Raw genomic sequence first — 22,291 nt, forward strand, 5'->3', positions numbered from 1 at the left:
AATCATGTGTTGCATTTAGTTGTTATATTTCTTTGGTTTTCTTTGGTCTAGAAGCATCTCAGTCTCTGACTCTCATGACCTTGACACTTTAGAAGATCACAGGCCAGTTATTTTGTAGAATGTCCCAAAGTTTGAGTTAATCTGATGTTTCCTTATGATTAGATTCAGGTTTGCATGTTTGGCAGAAGAGAAACTTTGTTCCTCTCATTGCATCTTATCGGAGAGTGCATGGTTTTGATTTATCTCATTACTAATCTTGTTTAGTTTGATCACTTGATTAAGTTGGTGCCTGCCAGACTTCTCCACTGCAAAGTTATTCTTTTTCTCTTTGTAATTAAGTATTTTGTGATAGGTACTTTAAAACTATGTAAGATCCCATTGCTGATCAGATTTTCAATTTATACATTGATTTATCATATCAGTATGGACTCATGGTTTCCTATTTTAATCAGTGGGTTATAATTTACTGTCATTCTTTATTTTGTTTTTCAAGTTATCCTAGATTTCACTAGTGAAATCTGGTTTCTGAGTCCTTTTGACAGTAAACTCTTCCTTTCTTTTTGCCACATGAGGATTTCCACGTTCATTTTGTACTTTTCCTTCCCTAGCCTCAGAATCAGCCATTTTTTCATGAAGCCCTAGTTCTTTTTAATGGACGATGATATTTAGTGGACAAGCTCTAGTGCTGGTGTGTTCGTTGCTGTTGGAGTGTCACTGCTCCTAGACCCTCTCAGTAGACAATCTTAAAGATACACATGCACATTTATAACTACAGTGTCTGGCCTTGTTTCCTTATGGATGCTTTTCTTACCCTCCTGAGGCTGTGACTCCCCAGGCTGGGCCACCCTCTACGTGGATGCCTCCTTGCTGGAACCTTCATGCCTCCCTTTGTGCCTTTCCCTTGCATGGACAGCCTCCTTACGTATTTAGTTTCTCATATTCCATACCTGACCACTCCTCCATGTCAACACACCCCTTACCTGTTTGGGTTTTGACACATGATGCTAGGCCCTTCTAGTGGATGTTTTTGGTTTTCATGGGGTTTTTTTTTTAAAGATTTTATTTTTCCTTCTTCTCCCCAAAGCCCCCCAGTACATAGTTGTTTATTTTAGTTGTGGGTCCTTCCAGTTGTGGCATGTGAGACACTACCTCAGCATGGCTTGACGAGTGGTGCTAGGTCCACACCCAGGACCTGAACCAGCGAAACCCTGGGCTGCCAAACTTAGCCACTTGGCCACGCGGCTGGCCCCCTCTAGTGGATGTTTAACTTACCCAGCCTAGACTATGACAGCCCATGCCAGGCTGCAACCCTGCATGGATGGCTCTTTCACTCTCTCATGTCTTGAGCTTTCATGTCCTTGGTTTAATTTATTCCTAGATATTTTTTTATTTTAAATGCTCTTGTAAATGGAATTGTTTTCTTAATTTCCTTTTGAATGGTTCATTGCTAGTGTATAAAAACACAACTGATTCTTGTGTATTGATCTTGTACTTGCAGCTTTACTAAATTCATTCATTAGCTCTAGAAGCTTTTCTGTGGATTTTTTCATACCTTGTGAATACGAGATCATGGTGTCTGCCAATAGAGATACTTTTAGTTTTTCCTCTCCAATTTGGATGCCTTTTTTGTCTTGTCTAATTTTTCTAACTAGAACAAGTACAACCATGAGCAGCATGGCGGATATGGACATCTTTGTTTTGTTCCTGATTTTAGGAGAACACTCTCAGTCTTTAACCATTGAGCATGTTAGCTGTGGGTTTTTATAACTCCTTATTCTTAGTAGCAGCATGGCATTCTGTCTGGTAGATGGAACATAGTTTATTTAATTGATCCTTTATTGCTGCACTAAGTAGTTTCTGATATTTTGCTATAAGTAATAATGCTCCAGAGAATAATATCATACATTTGTCATTTTATATTTGTGAAAGTATTTCTCTAGTCTAGATTCCCAGAAGTGAGGATGGCTAGATTTCTCTTTATTTTCTCATTCTAAGGTCACCATGGCCTACCTTTAGCTCCATATTAAAGTAGAAAATTTCCATGGACTAAAATGAGTATTATTAGCTGATTCATGGGTGTTGTGGCTATTGGAGGTGATGTTCTAGAAGAATAAAGCTACTAGTTGCATCCAGGTTATTTGGGAGACTCACTTCTGAGGTGGAATGGAGTAGCTTGTGGTGGGCCAGTGCTTCCACTGAGAACAACCAGAAATACCAGGTAAATTTAGAAAATAGTAACTTTAATATTATCAAAGAGCTATAGAAGCAACTAGGACAAAAGATTTGGAACTTATAGAAATGAGAGAGAACCTTTCAGAGGTTAGCTGAGGATTTATAGCTGTGTTTCCCTGAAAAGCAGCAGCTAAGAATCTAGGTTTGGCTCAGGCTGAGCAATACTGCTGGGGGACAGTAGAGCTTTTGGTGGTCACACAGGACTGGAATGACAAAACCCACTAGGCTCTCAACTGAAAACACAGGAGGGACGTTCCTTAGATTCAATGGCTAATCAGAGGTAGACTGATCCTTAGCAAAACTGCAACCCAGCCTTGCACCAACTCAGTCCCTATTGGTTTAAAGTGATCGGTCTCTTCCATAGCAGAACACAGGGTAAACCCACTCTCAATTGAAGATAACATCATCTGGTGCCTCTGTTGTTCTTTTATATGCAATGCCCAGTATTCAGTCTGGCCTTACTAGTCCTGTGAAGGCAGAGAAACTTATGATCAATTAAGAGACAAATCATTTTAGAAGCGGACTCTCAGATGATCCCAATATTGGAGTTAGCAGATAAGGATTTTAGAATAATTAAGATTAATAGCTTAGGGGTTGGCCCCATGACCAAGTGGTTAAGTTTGTGCACTCCACTTTGGCGGCCCAGGGTTTCGCTGGTTCGGATCCTGGGTGTGGACGTGGTATCACTCATCAGGCCACGCTGAGGTGGCATACCACATCCCATAACTAGAAGGACCCACAACTGGAATATACAACTATGTACTGGGGGGATTTGGGGAGAAAAAGCAGGAAAAAAAAAGATTGGCAACAGTTGTTAGCTCAGGTGTCAATCTTTAAAAAAAAAAAAGATTAATATCTTAACCACAGTGATATACCACTCACACCCACTAGGTTGGCTAAAACTAAAAAGACGTTAACAAGTACTGGAGAGGATGTGGAGAAATTAGAATCATATATAGTTGGTGTGCAACTACTTTGGAAACAGTTTGATAACTCCTCAAGAAGTTAAACATAAAGTTAACATATAACCCAGCAGTTCTACTTCTGAGTATATGTACCCAGAAGAAATAAAAACATAAATCTACTCAAAAATTTGTACATGAATGTTCATAGCAGCATTATTCTTAATAGACTAAAAACGGAAACAACCCAAATGTCCATTATCTGATGAATGAATAAGCAAAATATGCTATATCCATGCAATGGAGTATTATTCAGCCATGAAAAGGAATAAAATTCTGATACATGCTACAACATGAGTGAAACCTTAAGAATATTATGCTAAGTGAAATAAGCCAGACACAAAAGGACAAATTTTGTATGATTCCACTTAGATATCTAGAATAGGCAAATTCATTGATAGAAAAAGTAGAATAGACCTTACCAGATCCTGGGGGTAAGGAGAACGGGAAGTTATTGTTTAGTAGGTGTAGGTTTTCTGTTTGGGATAATGGAAGAGTTCTGGACATAGAGAGTGGTGATATTTGTAGAATATTGTGAATGTGCTTAATGCCACTGAATTCTATACTTAAAAATGGTTAAAATGCTAAATCTTCTTTACCACAAAGATAGAAATATTTTTAAAAAGGAATAAAAAGATGCAAATATTTTTGAAGAGGAATGAACTACTGATACATGCTGTGATACAGATGAATCTTTAAAACCTTATGCTAAGTAAAAGAAATAAGTCACAAAAGACCACATATTGTATGATTCCATTTGTATGAGCTGTCCAGAATAAGGAAATTCATAGAGATAGAAAGTAGATTAGTTGTATCCTGGGGCTGGGAGGGAGGGATAGCTGGAGAATGGAATTGGACTGCTGATGAGTATGGGGGTTTCTTTTTGGGGCAGTGAAAATGTTTTAAATTTTTATTATGATGATGGTTGCACAACCTTGTAAATATACTTAAAAGATACTGAATTGCACACTTTAAATGGTATATGGTGTGTGAATTGTATCTCAGTAATAATCTTAAATAGACAATGAGTAATAATGAATAAATAATCCATGTTAATGGACAAATAGGTGGAAATTGTTACCTGAGAAAAGGTAAAATATCTATAGTGGTATATAATTGGAATCATAGAAAACAGAAGAGAAGTCATTAGCAATATTTGAAGACCTATTGACCAAAATTTTCCAACGTTGATAAATGATACCAACTCTTAGATTCAGGCATCTCTTTGAATCCCAAGGAGGATAAATATAAGTTAAACCATTCCTAGGTAACTCCTAGTTAAACAGCCAAAAACTGAAAGAAAAAAAAACACTAAAACAGCCAGAGGCGGGGAAAATGACACACTACCTTCAAACAAACAGCAATAAAAAGACCGACTGCTGTCTTCTCAACAGGTTGAATTGAAGGAAGGGAGAAGGAAGGAATAGTGGTCTTCAGACTGGCAGATGTCTACCTTGGAAGATTCAGAAAGACTTTCCTAGTGTATGTCAGAGGGGATACTTTTAAAAAAATCAGTTTCTAAATCCTCATCTGCATCTACTGTTTTCTAAAATTGAGCCCTTTGGTGGAAGCATCATCGTACTTTCTCCTTTCCACTTCTTTCCACAATTATTCTTCCCTATTTTGTAAAAGCATACCTCTCTTAGATCTTACTATGATGTGTTGTCTTGGAATATAAAAGGCCTCCAAGCTGCATAAGAAAGAAATGTTTTGAAATATTGGTATTGATGTACAGAAAATGAATTTCTAATAACTAGGTATTAGATCCTTTGCAAGTCAGATGGTTTCTAATTCTTTGGTTTCAACACAATTGATGGCTAATTTGATGTTTTATTTAGAATAACTTTTTTTTGTCAGATCAGTATTTTTTTAGCAAATAATTGAGGAGGTGCTCAATGAATTGAGTAACGTCATAGGGAAAACTTCTTCCAGTCCTATCTACGTACTTATGTGAATGAGATTTTTCACAGCAAAGACATGCATTTATAAAAATAAAAAGTAGAAATAAAAATGATTGTGATTTCTGGATTCATAATTGGGAAGGGAAAAATTTTTCATCCACCTCATTAAGAGTTAACACATACAGTAAAATTTTGCATATGCATATGTTTTATCTACACACAGTATAATTGTGGTTTTGGTAAGTTGTGTACTTACAATAATTTGGATAACTCAATTCTAGTAAAATAACACTTGAATTTCATATACACAAGAAATTTTAGGTTGTTGAATTTAAATTTATTTACGTATATAGTTTAGATAAGTAGGATAAAGTATAAATGCAAGATTTTTTCAAGCATAAAAATACAATACACTGGTTTTAAAATTTTGTCGGGAAAGTGAAATAGAGATACAAGTTCTTCCTTGTTTAAGAAAAGTTTATTTAAAGTTTTTTGAAATGGATAATGATAAATATGTTACTATGGAATTTAGGTTAAATTGGATACATTTCAAAGAGTGAAGTAACAGTTTTATCCTAACTTAATAATGAAAAGTTTTAAATGTTAACTTACAAGTATGCAAGGATTTACATAGTTTTTCAAAAGTATTTTAGCAAATATCTGAATAAAATCTCTTAAAGATCATTGGCATGGCTACCACTAGAGTGAAGCAGGGAGGTACCTAGGGTACAAAATTTAAGGAGGTCTCACTCTCAGGGTCCTGCAAGTGCATTTATGGGAACCTAAGAGTGAGTGCCTCCTTAAATTATGCACCCTAAGTGTCTTCTTGCTCACTCTAGTCCCAGCCCTGATCACTGGATCTTTACAACGTAAGAAGTTTTTTGTGAAAAATTGGCTTTATAAAAAATATTTGCAGATACCAATCCTTTTTTATCAACTGCTTTTAATTTGTTTTTTAGGGTGGGATTAAAAACTCAGCCTGAATCAAAATGCCCTGAGCTGCTTGCCAATTACTGTGATATGTTGCTAAGAAAAACACCATTAAGCAAAAAACTAACCTCTGAAGAGATTGAAGCAAAGCTTAAAGAAGTGGTACAGAATTTTTTTTTTTATTTCAAAATTTTTAATCACCTTACTTTGTGTTTTTGCTTATAAAGTTTTCTGTGATAGCATCAGTTTTTTTAATGTTTATCTATAAGCAACTAATATTATGAAATTTTACAGTGTAAGATCTCTATAGGGCAGTTATTTTTCTTCCTGATAATTTTTATTCTATAGCTACCAGAAAGGGAAACAGCACTTAATTCTTCCCCTTTCTTCTTTTTAGGCAATTAAATTCTAGCTCCTATTAAAGAACAGAAAAAGGGAAAATGGAGCTGATGGTGTTTGGAACAATAGTTGAGAGACTGGGAGTTTTTCACTTATTTATTTTTGTGAGAACCTAAAATAGATAACTAGTGATAAATGAGTATAAAGAAAGAGTTAGTTGTGTTCATTTTTACTTGTCTCCTGGTTGTTAGTATAATATAAGCCCATGAATACAAAGAGAAAAAAAATAAGTAAAATATAGAGAAAGTATAGACAAAAAGGCCTAGAGAGATTACTGTCATAAAAAGGGAAGAACATATGTAGAAGAGAAAATTGGGGAAGAAGCATTGATTTTCATGTGAAGTTTTATCATATTTTATATGAAACCTGAAAAATAATTGTTTCTAGGAACTCTAAAAGGTTATTTGGTTACAGTCTCAAATTTGCTAACTTTTAAAGTAATATATCAGGACTGTTATTTTTCAGAGATGGGCAGTTTACTAGGCTTCTGTCTGTATATGCTTATATAAATTTTTGAATTCTCACAATTGGGGGATGTAGAAATGTCTAAATGAGAGAGATGGCTAAGAGTATGTATGAATTGAAGTAACTTTGTTTTCTGTACAGCTCTTGGTACTTAAATATGTACAAAACAAAGACGTTTTTATGAGATATCACAAAGCTCATTTGACACGACGTCTTATATTAGACATCTCTGCCGATAGTGAAATTGAAGAGAATATGGTAGAGTGGCTAAGAGTAAGTAAATTTTTTTTAATGTTTGGTTTTCTTAATATAGCACATGGTTCATATGTGTGCTTAAGTAATACATTTTGGTGATATTGTTAATGTCAAAGAAATAGGAAAATTTTATAAGAATATAGCATCAGTTATATAAAATAGCAATACCTAATAAAGTATGTTTTCTTAGTAAAGACTTTTAGTGAACTGCTTGGCTCTTGCCTTGCTTCTACTATTTCACTCTTTGTATCTCCACTCTCATTTGAACTGACCTTATTAAATAGGCTGCAGAACAAATCATTTCATTTTTAAGGTGTTTTCAGTACTATTATGTTTAACCATAAAGATGTTTGTAAATAAGCACTTCTATATAGCAAAAAGAACCAATAGGTAAAAGATGATAGCTTTTAGAATAATCATTGCTAATTATGACTAAATTGCCACATCACAATATTTTGTCTATTTCTTTCAGTTCCCTTTAATGGAATTTGAGTTATATTAAAATGAATGTCTTTCATTTATATATATATGGTGTTATCATTTATAATATATACTAATATATAATAAAATTATATATAGTATATTATAATATAATTATATAATGTATATACTTATATGTACTTTATGTATTTCATTTATATATATATTTCAAATTACAGATTTACTGATAGCCCTGCTTTGCATGGTAGTGTGGGATAGTAGAAATTACTGTGCAAAAGGATCTTCATATTAACAATCAATGGGAAAAACTGTTGTTTTGTGACTTAGAAATTTTGGTGAAAACGTTAAAAACTCTTAGTGTCTGTTATAAATATACAGGAAAAAATTAGCAAAATTAATATGTATTTAATATACTGTAATTTAAAACATAAGAAACTTTCAGAGGGTTTTTTGGCAACAAACTCAGGAATAGTTAGGAAAATATTTGCAGTTTATTTGTCTAATATTGTATCTAGAATATATAAAGAACTCTTACAACTCAACAGTAGGAAGACAACTCAATTAAAAATAAGCAAAGGATTAGAATAGACATTTCTTCACAGAAGATATACAAATGACCAATATGTGTGTGTGAAGGTGCTCAGCATCATTAGTCATTAGGGAAATGCAAATCAAAACCACAATGAGATACCACTTTACTCCTACTAGGATAACTAAAATAAAAAAAACAGACAGGGGCCGGCCCCATGGCTGAGTGGTTAAGTTTGCACGCTCTGCTTTGGTGGCCCAGGGTTTTGCCGGTTTGGATCCTGGGCATGGACCTAGTACCACTCATCAAGCCATGCTGAGGCGGCGTCCCACATGCCACAACTAGAAGGACCCACAACTAAAAAATATATGACTATGTACTGCGGGGCTTTGGGGAGAAGAAGGAAATGAATAAATAAAATAAATAAATAAAAAGGTTAACTTAAAAAAAAAAACAGTAACAATTGTTGACAAGGAAGAGGAGAAATTGGAACCCTTATGCCTTGCTGGTGAGAATATAAAATGCTGCAGCTGCTCTGGAAAACTGTTTGGCAGTTCCCCAAAAAGTTAAACATAGAGTCAACCCAGCAGTTCTACTCCTAAGTACTTCTGCTTCAGAGAAATGAAAGCATATGGTCACACACAAACTTGTACATCATTGTTCATGGCAGCATTATTCATAATAACCAAAAAGTGGAAACAACCCAAAATGTCAATCAGCTGATGACTAGATAAACAAAATGTGGTTTATTCATACAATGGCATATTATTTGGTAATAAAAAGAAGTGAAGTATTGATACATGCTACAACATGGATGAACTTTGAAAACACTATGCTAAAGAGAAAGAAGCCAGAGACAAAAGACCACATATTGTATGATTCCATTTACATGAAATGTCCAGAATAGGCAAATCCATAGAGACAGAAAGTAAATTAGTAGTTTCCAGGAGTGGGGTAGGTGGGTGGTGGGTGGCGATTGGGGAGTGACTGCTAATAAGTATGGAGTTGCTTTTTGGGGTGATGAAAATGTTCTAAAATTAGATAGTGGTGATGATTGTAAATATACTAAAATCCACTTAGTTGTACATTTGGGTGAATTTTGTGGTAGATGAATTATATCTCAATAATACTGTTATTAAAATGAAGAATAGTATGACTAGCGTTTCCCTTCTTGTATAACTTACAATACAGAGTGAGCATTTTTTGTATGCCTTGGAGAGTTGTCATACTCCCTGTAAGTTTGTGTCATTTTCCATCCTTTTGTCTTTTGGGCTTTCAATGTTGTGAAAGTCTTTGCTGACATCGCTTCCTCTGGGGCATCTTATCCTTTTTGGTCACTACCACTTTTCTCATTGATATTAATGATTTATCTTCTCCAAGTTCCTTTGCCTGCATATTTAGAGTCTTCAACGTTGGCAGTATCAACATTACAACCACAGCCAGCTCTTTCTTCTATAACTCCATTTATGTTCTATTTTATTTTCATTTCCAGCATTATTTTATTTTCATTTCTTTGGTATACTTTTATCATCTTTGTTGGCCAGTTACCTCTTTTGATTATCCATTTTTGTGAAATGTAGATTATCACTGGAAGACAAGGATGCAACAAAATTACATGCTTTACTGTCTGTGGGTGAACTGAATAAACAGATGACTAATAGATTTTGAAAGAAATAGTGTGATTTGTCACTGATATGATGTGCTCTGTTATTTGTTATAGTGATTTGTAGGTTGAGGCGCTAGAAGTGAAGTTTGTACTTTATGCATTGCTCACATTTAATATATAATGGTAACTGAAAGCTGAACTGTGTTGTTGGGCCTGCTATTATTTAACTATACTATGGTAACTGAAATTCATGCACATGGGAATCGTGCAAAGAAAGCCAGGATTGCCTGTACTATTCTATTTAGTTTCTAAAAATCAAATTTAATAGGTATTATATTATAACATTCTAATAAATAAAGAGGAAGAATTTTGTATTAAGGCATCTAAGATGTAGTTTTCCATTAAAATTTTCCTAATAGTGTATCAGATCATGTATTATTTATTACCTCTTCTGTCTTTGGTTTTCATAGGAAGTTGGTATGCCAGCAGATTATGTAAACAAGCTTGCTCGAATGTTTCAGGACATAAAAGTATCTGAAGATTTGAACCAAGCTTTTAAGGAAATGCACAAAAATAATAAATTGGCTTTACCAGGTATTGTTTTATAATTACATATATTTTTTTAAACTTTTTTGAAAAGATATCTTTGTTTTCCAGTAAGTTAAAAATATTTCTTAGCAGTAATAGATACAAAGACATTACAAAGTTCACATTCCTTGAAGACAATCCTGCAAAGCAGAATTTAGATTTGCTCTTCCTTATTTTGAAACAAAAGGATACTTTTAACGAAATCTTTAGTCTTGTTTATTTTTCACCAAAGCTTACTCTGTAGGTGTGTATTTAAATTTTATCCATTGTCAAGATTATTTACTTTGTGTTTTCTGATGTTCTTGCCTATAGCTGATTCCGTTAATATAAAAATTTTGAATGCTGGTGCCTGGTCAAGGAGCTCTGAGAAAGTCTTTGTCTCACTTCCTACTGAACTGGAGGATTTGATACCTGAAGTAGAAGAATTCTACAAAAAAAATCATAGTGGTAGAAAATTACATTGGCATCATCTCATGTCAAATGGAATTGTAAGTAGATGGTGTGTTAGTTCAGATATTGGTTTGGCTAAAAGTAGCAGGACTCCAAATAAGAGTTGCTTAAATGACATAGATCTTTGCTTCTCTCACATGTAAGAGTTTGATCAGATAGAGTTGATCTGTTCTGTGAAGTTGTTAGGGACACGGACTTCTGGTTATACCAGTCTTAAGGTATTGCTCTTGTCTGCAGAATCCAGTATGATCCTCACTATGTCTGCCTTCCAGCCAAACAGAAAGGGAAAGATGAGGGTATACTTTCCTGTAAGGGCGATTTCCAGAAGTTTCCCGCATCATTTCCACTCACATCTCATTGGCCAGAACTCAATCACCTGGTCACGTTTTGCTCCAGGGAAAATTGGGAGATGAGTCTTTATTTTGGGCAGTCTTAATTAAGGTCTGCTAAAATTTTTATTACCGTGTAAGAAAGGAAGAAGGGATATTGGAAGACAACTAGCAGTCTTTTTCTTATGTAACCTCATGTAAGAGATATATAGTAGATAGTTGGTGATCATTATGAAGAGATTCTTATTTCTTAAAAATTATTTTATCTTTTATAGATAACGTTTAAGAACGAAGTAGGTCAATATGATCTGGAGGTAACAACGTTTCAGCTGGCTGTGTTGTTTGCATGGAACCAAAGACCCAGAGAGAAAATAAGCTTTGAAAATTTAAAACTTGCAACTGAACTCCCTGATGCTGAGCTTAGAAGGACTTTATGGGTTTGTTTTGTGTTTTTTGTTTTTAAAATTATATCCTCTCACATAGCAAGAAATATGTGTTGATGTGCTTATAATAAATTTATGAGTTCATAACATTCTCAAATGACTTTTAACCAAGAAAAATACTCTAATGAGGTATTTATGGAAAAAAAGAAATTGAAAATAAGCAAGTTACTAAGACAGAGAAAGGCAATATAAAAAGGAGAGAAAGATCGAGTTGGTGTTTAAGTGTTACCTGTGAAGAGTGTGACCAAATATTTCATACTGAGAATGTGTTCAGAGATTTTATGATGACCCAAAACCTTAAGGATTAGAAAACTTTGATCCTTTTCAGGCTTATAAAATGTACTCACTAGCCTTCATCTCATAACCGCAGTTTTATCCGTACTCCATAGACCTCTTAAAAGTTCCAAAATAAATTATTTCCTGGAGAGAAACAGCTGATAAGTGGTAAGTGGTGTTTGCTGTGGTCGCATATGACCAGTCCCTCTAGTTTCTTGTATTATTGAAAAGAGAGCATTTATTGCTTCCACATAACCAACTCTTCTCCTCGTTCTTTCCTCATTATGCATTTACGTTGTTATATTCATGGAGGTACCAAATAATAGTTTGAATTCTGAATTTGTGCTTATAATTCTTTTTTGCCTATATTGGTCATGTTGGAGAATTGATCTTAGTATTCCATACTGTTTATAGATGCTAATTGTTTTCTCTTTTTACTTCATAGTCTTTAGTAGCTTTCCCAAAGCTCAAACGGCAAGTTTTATTGTATGAACCTCAAGTCAACTCACCCAAAGACTTTACAGAAGGTACCCTCTTCTCAGTGAACCAGGAGTTCAGTTTAATGTAAGGTTTATGTTGATTGATCGAAAATAAAAATACGTTTTGAATTTTAGTGCTTCATTTTTAGCAAAATAATTCTTTTCCTTTCATGATATTTAAAACATGTCTGTATACTGTCAACAGTCTAGATTTATGCCATTTAGTTGTTTATTAAACATATTACTGAACTGGAGATGTTTACTTCTTTACGTATTTTTCATGGATACATTTTGGTGTCTGACATAGTGTGTTACTTTTCATCTTTAAACATCTTCTTGCACTCTAAATTAGCTTTATCCACACAAAGCATTTTTTTCTTAAGATTCAATTAGAAGATAATGCTGAGGGGCTGCCCCGTGGCCGAGTGGTTAAGTTCGAGCTCTCTGCTTCAGAGGCCCAGGGTTTCATGGGTTCACATCCTGGGCGTGGACATGGCACTGCTTAGCAGGCCACGCTGAGGCCACATCCCACATAGCAGAACTACAAAGACCTACAACTAGAATATACAACTATGTATGGGGAGGCTTTGGGAAGAAGAAAAAGAAAAAAGATTGGCAACAGATGTTAGCTCAGGGGCCAATCTTAAAAAAAAAAAAGATAATGCTAAATTATCACCCGTATATCTTCAGTTATCTATCACTTTCATAGCAATATAAATTATATTAACTTTGTTATTACAGGGAGTGTAGTCACCCATGTTTTATTAAAACAGCCTCTATTGTGTTTGAGGGAATTCATAGGGTTCATTTTAAATAAAGCTATATGTTGGTTATTTGTTACTTTTCCTTTCAACAGTTCTGGATATTCCTTTAGAATATTTCTAAATCTTTTCTCTCAGATACTGTTGCTATATATGATGTTTAAAAGGCCTTTCACTGTAAAATATTTGATTCAATGTTTTTATAGAAAAAATGCAAAAGTTCAGAAAAGGGGTAAAATCAACTTGATTGGACGCTTGCAGCTCACTACAGAAAGGATGAGAGAAGAGGAGAATGAAGGAATAGTTCAACTAAGAATACTCAGAACCCAGGTTTGTACCATTAAGACAGAATGTCTAAATTATGAGAAACTTGGTTTCTTGGGATTTTTTTTTTAATCTTCAAATTTTTTTTTTTTTTTAAAGCATGTAGGTATTCAGACTTTTTGTAAGGAAGAGCTGATTTCCATTTACAGGAATTTAAAAATTGTGTTGGTGGCATTCTCTTAGCTGCTGAAAGAAATATGTCTGTATGGCTTGGGTGGCCTCTGGTAGATTCTCTTGGTTGGGCAAAGCCTTATTTTGGGTTATGTCTCTCTTTGACCACACTTGAATAAATGTATCTCAGCAACAAGTTATAATTCTAGGATTGAAATATTAAAAATTTTATTTATTTTAAGACTTCTAATTCCATTGTAATGTGAAATTAGGGAAAATTTTTTAAAGCTAGGATTATACTACCTTCTGAGCATGATAAAGAATACCTATTGCAAACTAATGTATGACTTGTGTGACCCTTTTAACTTTAGAAATAGTTTTATTAAAACAAAATTGTCCCACTTTTACTATATTTATTTAATATTGTTTGAAACTACTGGCCAATGCAATAAAATATAAAACAAGAGTAAAAGATTAAAATTTTTCATTACTTATAGATCATATAATATGCTGAAGGAGTAGAGAAAAGATGAATAAATAAAAATCAATTGCTTTTCTTTTTAGCAATAAATGAATAAATTTAAACACTTTTGAGGAAAATAAAAGAAGAAACCATAGAAATCATATGCATTTTTGTAAAAAGTAGTGTATAGGACCTATGAGAAGAGAGCGGCCCTTTACTGAGAAATTCACAAGGAGATTTCAGTAGATAAAGAGGAAGTTCATGCTCTGTTTTTTCTTTCTAAAATTTTTTATTAAGGTGTAATTTACACATGATAGAATGCACATTTCAAAGTATAGTTTTCATTGAGTTTTGATAAATGTATGTACCTGTGTGACCATCACTTCAGTTAAGATACAGAACACTTCTATCACTCCAGTAATTTCCCCTTGTCTCCCATCCGGCCAGGCCCCCTCCAGCCCACTTGGTTCCTGTCACCATTGCTTGTCTTTACCAGTTTTAGATCTTCACATAAATGGAATCAGACTGTGTCTGTACTCTTTGTGTCTGGCTTCTTTTGCGCCACATGAAATACCATATTCTTTAATGAAAAGGCTGAATAACTTAAGTTGATTTTTTCCCATATTACTACCATGTTTACTGAATATTTCATATAAAAATTCAACTAGGAATATTTGTGGAATTTTACAGATTGATTCTCAGTTTTATCAGAAAGAATACATGACAGTGATTGAAAAATATTTTTTTTTAAATCAAGAGTAAGGTTGGGGCTGGCCCCGTGGCCGAGTGGTTAAGTTCGCGCGCTCCGCTGCAGGCGGCCCAGTGTTTCGTTGGTTCGAATCCTGGGCGCGGACATGGCACTGCTCATCGAACCACGCTGAGGCAGCGTCCCACATGCCACAACTAGAAGGACCCACAACGAAGAATATACAGCTATGTACCGGAGGGCTTTGGGGAGAAAAAGGAAAAAAATAAAATCTTTAAAAAAAAAAAAAAAAAATCAAGAGTAAGGCATTGGTGCTGATGGAACTTTCCTTGCCAAATATTAAAACTCATTAAAATATCTACAAAAATCAAACAGTATAACAGGGGCCAGCCCTGTGGCTGAGTGGTTGGGTTCGCACGCTCCACTTCGGTGGCCCAGGGTTTCACCAGTTCAGATCCTGGGCACGGACATGGCACCGCTCATCAGGCCACATTGAGGTGGCATCCCACATGCCACAACTAGAAGGACCCACAACTAGAATACACAACTATGTATTTTACTTGGGGGCTTTTGGGAGAAGAAGGAAAAATAATAATACTAAAATAAGGGAGAGAAACTCTGATGATCTAGAAGCTTCCTTCTAAAAAGAAAAAAAAAAAGTGTGACAAGCAGTTAATTGAAAAAATAACTCAGAATTAAATTATATGAGTATAAATGAACTTTGCAATAAAGGAAATAATTTCCATAGTCTGTGAAAAGGGAACGGATTATTCAATAAGAGGTTTTGGGGAAATTTTACATTTGAGGGTAGGAATCAGGATATATTCCTCATTTATGGCTACACCAGGATAAATTTCAGATGGATTAGAGTTGAGATGTATAATGGGATGGCGGGTGTAGTTGTACTATAAGATGTGCAGAGAAAATGAAGTTTTTTTGTTTTGTCTTAAACTGATCCATAATTATGCCCAATCTAGTAATCTGAACCATTCCTTTAGGTAATGCTCAGACTTTCTTATTTCTCCCTGATCCTGCTCCACCCGTCCCATTCTTTACTATTTTCACAGATGGCATCTGGATGTATTGAGGGTGAGGAATTCACCTGATCTCGTAGTAACAGTGAAGGGATCGTCATATCTATACAGTTGTGACAGTGTCCTGGGTTCTTGCTCTTGGCAGCTGTGGAGTGCTTTATCTGTCACCTGTGGGAATTTGACTTTCTGTTGCTATCTACTGCTGATGTCCATAGCAGATGAACTATGGTTTATTCTTTTTCCAGTTGGTAGGACCACATGGCCTCTTCCTTGCTCTGACTGTGTGTCCTCTGCTCTTACTGAGTGAGCTCTTGAGTCTGCCACATCTTCTGTGTAGACTCTTGGCCTACATGGCACACTGTCATTATCTGCTGCTGCTGCTGCTGCAGGATCATCCTCTCCTGCCGCTAAAGACTCTGTGGCAGGTCTATGAGCTCTAAACTCTATCTGCATCATGTGGGAACTGAGAGATTCAGGAGTGCAAATTATTTCCGTCATATCATGCCACTCTGCAAGTGACCTCCAAGCGTATTAAATGAGGACCAGGGCCAGAGCCCCTGTGCTGTTTGCTTTCCTCTTAACTTCTCTAAGACAACCACCATCTTCACCTCTATCAAAGCTAGAAGAGGAGAAATTGGAACGTTTACAATTATTCCTCTTCTCTTCTTGGTTCCTGTAATCTTCAAGTACTTGAAGGAACAGACTTTCCCTCTTCCTTCTTTTTATCCGGACCTTTGACAAAATCCCCTATGATCACGAGCCGGGCATCTGGACATACTGAGATTGGGAGGAATTCACCTGACCTCTTAGTGATAGTGAAGGAATCCTCATGTCTGTACAGGGGAGGTTGAAGGTCCTTGTCTCTTGCTGAATAGTGCCTGACTCCCAAGCCTATTGCTTTGCAGCAAAACTCCATTTTGAATGTTAAAAGCAAATGTTACCTCATTTTCTGTTTTCACATTTCTTTTACAATGAATTCTGATCTCTACCACGGCAGATAGATGCCTTTTGTTGGCTAAAGAGAGAACTTGTACTGGAAAAGGCAAAAGAGAAAGCAATATTTAATAATTTTCTAATTATTTCTGATACAAGCTTAATAGTAATTAAGGAAATCATCAAGGAAATATTGATAAAATTGACTTAGATGAAAAGTGCATACTTCTGTAGAAAGTTAAAACATTTAATTGAGTTAATATAAACTGAAGATAGTATTTATAACAAATACAATTTATTAATTACTACGGAGAGCATAGTAATTATTGATTTTTAAAACAGTCACCAACTGGCCTCTACTGCTGCAGAAGAAATAACTCTGAATACAAGGGAAAGAGTATGTGTAAGGGGTTCCTTGGATCTTAATTGATTTTTAACACAATACCAAATTATATACCTTTTCACAGGTAAGATAAATTTTTTAAATGTGCTTAGTGTGGGAAAAATAAATGAAAGGAAATATACCAAAACGTTAGGTGTAATTTTCTTTCAGCAGAGAGGTTATCAGTAATTTTGCTTTTTCTCTTTCTTCGAAATCTCTGTAATTTAGCAGATTTTCTTTAACAGTGAGTGAAAAAAGATATTTTTATTTGTTAAGTGAAAGATGCTGGTCTCAAGTTTAACCTCCTAGTGATTGTTAATCATTTGAATAGATGTTGGATAGAGAATGAAATACATAAAAAGTCATTTTGTGTTTTGTTTTACTTAAAATAATTTAATACATTAATGCTCTTTCATTTTTATTTTTTCTTTTAGGAAGCTATCATACAAATAATGAAGATGAGAAAGAAAATCAGTAATGCTCAGCTGCAGACTGAATTAGTAGAAATTTTGAAAAACATGTTCTTGCCGCAAAAGAAAATGATAAAAGAGCAAATAGAATGGCTAATAGAGCACAAATACATCAGAAGAGATGAATCCGATATCAACACTTTCATATATATGGCATAATTTTGAATATCATGGACAATATTAAGAACCCAAATATTGGAGTGCTTAGGCAGAAAGTTGTAACAGTTTGTGCTGGAGGAAGGTTTATTTGGACTTTGATTACATAAATATTGAAATCTCTGCCTTACCTAACAAAACAACTATATTTTGCCAATCACATTAGTTAGCATGATGGCATTCCCTTCATGTTGCACACTCTTTAACAGCATGCTGTTTTGTGGAGAAACTTGCATTCATGAAGAGCCCATTATGAACTTTTAAAAGTAAATTTGATTTATATCCACCAGAAGGAATACAGTTGCGAAGGGTGAATGCGGGGTTCTTTTTGCTTTTTCTTCTCTTTTTTTCTCTTTTTTCCTCTTTCACAAAAATGTAATTGCACAAGGAAGGATCTTCAGATATTTGTGCACTGAAAAATGCTGTTATGTTTTGTTTTAAAAATGCAATTAAAACTAGAAATAGTACTCGTGGTTTCTTTTTATCAAAGGAGTGAGGTGGTCTACACAACATTGAGAGAGGCAGATGTAGGTGAGAAGATGTGTTTAATAGTATCAAGTTATTTGTTCAAACACTCCTTCAGTACAGTAACCAGATTTTAGTGGTGACCTAAAAATGGTATTAAATTTTTCCAGCTTACAAATGCTGGCTTTGTTTAAGCAGAAGACTGCTGTTTTAGTTTGTTTTTAAACGGACAGGAGTTTTATCTTATATGGCTGGAGAACTTGTTTGGAAAAAATGAAGCTTATATTCATTGTTGCTTCAGTTGTTTAAAAAAATGTGTGGAGATCGTTTCGATCGCAGAGTCAAAACAAAAACAAACATTGAGTGTCTACTAACACACTTAATATTTATATACCTAATGTTTATTATGCCGTATGCAAATTTATTAAAAACAAGGCAGAAATCTCCTCTCTGATATAATACAGTTACGTAACTGATCTCTCAATCTGTAGCACAGAAATATTTTGGTATTTTGAAGTCTCATGATTAGGGATTTATAGCCTCAGGTTTCTGGAAAGGAAGACATTCTGTTTTAAAAAGTAATAATTATCAGTCACCTAGGAGGAAGAGAAAACCACAACATAAGACCTGAAAAGCATAAGCAAAGTTGTTGCAATCTTAATATGAACAGTAAACTTGCCAAATATATGTACATATATATTTATATATTTTAAAAATAAACATTTTTTAAATGTTCAGAAGGCAACACTTGTTCCTTTCAGTCAATCCAAAGTAGCAACTTATTAGTTGCTGGCAACTGAATACCCAGAGTAGTGGAGATTGTAGGACTTGAGGATGTGAACAACTTAAAAGAGAAAAACTTATTCCCCATTGGGAAAGAATGGCTCACATGGACTTTTATTCATTATGGTGCACGTTTCAAATTTTCTTGCAAATTATTTTATATCTATCTTGATATTAAGTAATATTTCAAACATATGATATTGAAGGTAGTAGGGAGTGGCGTGCTGGAGCGTTGAAAGGCGCACAGTGTTCCTGCCGAGTGCTTTCAGGAGCACTTCACGGAATCAGCCCCTGTCTCGAGAGGCTTTGTGAGCTGCCTGTGGAAAGCCAGTTTAGAACACTGGGCGTTGTGCTGTTTATGGTCAAATGCCTGTTCTGAAACTCATAGGAAATTGGAATTTTGTTTCTGATTTAAATTCTTACACTTGAGCTCTAAGGTAGCATATGTCAATTACTAGACGAAGCATATTGTGAAGAATTAAACTAAATTGGTGCTCACTGTCCAATTAGATGACTACGAACAATGGATAAATTCAAAATTAAAAAGATAATTTTGTAGTAATTGGGGCCCTTACGTTTAACAAATAGTTTGGTATGGGCATATTTGCTTATCCATACAGGAATGCCAAAGGAGGAGACAGTGGAAGGGAAAATTACAGGCCATTTTTTAAAGTTTAAGAGTTTTTTGTTGTTTTAAACCATAATTGTTCTCAGAAATTTTTTGGAATTTCTAATCTTTTTGGTCATTTAAGAATGAGAGCCATGATGTTTTCATTTATAAAGGCAAATTTAATGCAAAAGTGGGTAACTCTAAATCCATAGCAAAGTTTTCTATTAAATTTTATAAATTTTTTGATAGCTAATTCTGTCCTAATTATATTTTGGGGAATAGAACAGCAAATACTGTAGACTTACAGTTTTCGTCATTTTTTCCGTTATGTATACAAAAGTTTAACTGCTTTTTGGTGTTCATGAAAACCATTTAGTTGACAAGGTGCCTATACCATTGTTGAATTTTCTTTGAATATGTTTTGACAATAGATGTGCTAATTTTAAAAAAAGAATTTGAAAAAAAACTTACCAGCAGTTTGCTAAAGGTAGAGAATCACAGTATCCTTTATCAGGTCCCTTTCCTCTAATGTGCACTTAAAATTAGTGCTATCTGAGCGGAGATGAAACCTGACGTAGTTAAGGGGAAAAAAAACTTTTTTTTTTTCATGAGTAATAGGGCAATAGGATGCTTCAGAGGTTAATTTAAGCTTTGAATATCTCCTAATTTAACGATGGAGCCATCTGGAAAATGTTAACCTTTGTTGCTATGTCATTGCCAGAGTAAGTAAACATGAAACAGAATTTACTAAATAAAAATATAAACAATTTTAATGCTTATAATGAGATATATATTAGAACATTTACTGTTCCAATTATTTAATGAAAATCTTGAAATAAATTCTGAAGTCTTCCAATTTTTACATTTATTGGAGGGGTCCCTGCATTCTGTCAGCCTGTTTAAGTCTCTCTTATTTTGTGCATAAGTGTTAAAATTTCCAAAAATGAAATGTTAGGTTTCTTATTTTTACTTTTTATTAAATTTAATACAAAGTATGACCGGAGTAGTTAAAAAGTATTTTGCATTATTTGCGGTAGGATGTCGTTAGCCCTGCTCAAAGGGCAAATTTTAAAAATTCAATTTGGGTGAAAGATTTGCTAGTTTTCCAGAAAGATTTGCTATCTTAAACTCAAGCTGGTTTTTCTATTTTCATGTAAATGACTGGGATGCTATCTTATAAACTCTTCCAAGGTCATGTTTGTGAAATAAACATTACATGAGAGCTTTCCTGTCATCTACACTATATCTGTCGTCTGGAGTGTTGAACAAATTTGAGTTCCTCAGTTGTAATCTATCCTCGTATGATATATACGATTTTGAATGTGTGCCACTACATACTGAGATGATAATGCTGTACAGTTTTAAATGGTAGCAGTTTCTGTATGCAGTAGGCTGAAATATTTTGATGAACTGCTTAATTTTTGGATTTTATTTTTTAAGTTGTATAATTTATTTTCTTGCAAAATAAAAATGTAATATAAAAGCTTTCACCTATCCAGAAAATATTGATGTTCTACCGTAGTTTCTGAGAGTTTAATTAAAATTTTTACAGTAAGTATATTTATATATTTTATGGTGAAATAGTAAATCTGAGCCAGCCTTAGGGATCAGAAATATGAAAAGTAACCTACTTATTTCTTTTAGATTTCAAATTCTAGTTCAAAATGAAAGCCATCAGGAACGTTAACTTTTCCACTGACTGATAGCATGTAACTTTTATGCCTGGAAGAGGTCAAAAGTTTCCAGATCTGAAAGTGATTAATGCATTCATTCACGAGTTTACATAAGCTATGTCATAACCAAAATTTAAATTTTATATCAAAGTAAAAAATATAAAAAATTATTTCATGTTCTATGTATATTTGAAAATTTGTGAAATATTTCAATTTCAAAGCTAAAGATAGTTTAGTAATAAGGTTATGAAGGTGGAGTGTGTCTTAGTTCTGGATGCTATAACAAAATACTATAGACTGAGTGACTCATAAACAACAGAAATGTATTTCTCACAGTTCTGGAGGCTGGCAGTTCAAGATCAGGGTGTCAGCATGGTTGGTTCTGGTGAGGAACCCCTCCCACGTCACAGATGCTGACTTCTCATTGTATCCTCACATAGCCGGAAGATGGGAGAGCTCAGTGGGTCTCTTTTATAAGGGCACTAATCCCATTCATGAAGGCTCCACCCTCAGGACCTGATCACCTCCCAAAACAAAGGCCCCGCCTCCTGATATCACAAGGAGATTAGGTTTCAACATAGGACTTTTGGAGAGACACAGACATTCAGTCTACAGCACTTCATAATGATGCTATTCTCAGCCATGGACTTGAACTGGGATTGGGGCAGGGTCGGGGGCTGGAGGGGAGTTGGAAATGAAGGCAGAGAAGAGTATGGTCCCAATATAGGATTCACCGGAACCTAGGGACGTTTACCAGTAAGCTTGTTTCTGTGCCCCTTACTTGCACAGGCCCCTTCCAAGGCCCTGGGAGGGGCCCTAGGAATTTCGTATTTGTAATTTATATTGTTTTTCTCAAAGGGAATACCCAAATGTTGAAAGTTGGATCCAGTCCTGCTAAAACAATGCAAAAAGAAACCTGTCTGGCAAGTAGTAGGCACTCAGATGTGGATAGAATGAGAGCATGTGTGGTTGAGAACCGAGTAGAGTTCAGTATTTGAAGTTTGTTTTTTGTTTTTTGCTGAGGAAGGCTGGCCCTGGGCTAACATCCATGCCGATCTTCCTCTACTTTATATGAGGGATGCCTGCCACAGCATGGCTTGACAAGCAGTGTGTATGTCCACACCCGGGATCCGAA

General features: G+C 34.8%; 1 protein-coding gene across 1 annotated transcript in view; it reads left to right on the top strand.

Annotated features, from left to right (window-relative positions):
* CUL5 (cullin 5) overlaps window positions 1-18,092 on the top strand; it is an 89,808-nt gene extending 71,716 nt beyond the window's left edge. The window contains exons 12-19 of the mRNA XM_070624828.1: window positions 6,055-6,187; window positions 7,031-7,162; window positions 10,191-10,314; window positions 10,621-10,796; window positions 11,363-11,524; window positions 12,252-12,370; window positions 13,253-13,376; window positions 17,434-18,092. Of these exons, the coding sequence (XP_070480929.1) occupies window positions 6,055-6,187; window positions 7,031-7,162; window positions 10,191-10,314; window positions 10,621-10,796; window positions 11,363-11,524; window positions 12,252-12,370; window positions 13,253-13,376; window positions 17,434-17,628 (1,165 nt within the window). The 3' untranslated portion in view covers window positions 17,629-18,092. The remainder of the gene's footprint in view (window positions 1-6,054; window positions 6,188-7,030; window positions 7,163-10,190; window positions 10,315-10,620; window positions 10,797-11,362; window positions 11,525-12,251; window positions 12,371-13,252; window positions 13,377-17,433) is intronic.
* The last annotated feature ends 4,199 nt before the right edge of the window (window positions 18,093-22,291 follow it).

The sequence above is a fragment of the Equus przewalskii genome, chromosome 6 (assembly GCF_037783145.1).
Source record: "Equus przewalskii isolate Varuska chromosome 6, EquPr2, whole genome shotgun sequence".
NCBI lineage: Eukaryota > Metazoa > Chordata > Mammalia > Perissodactyla > Equidae > Equus > Equus przewalskii.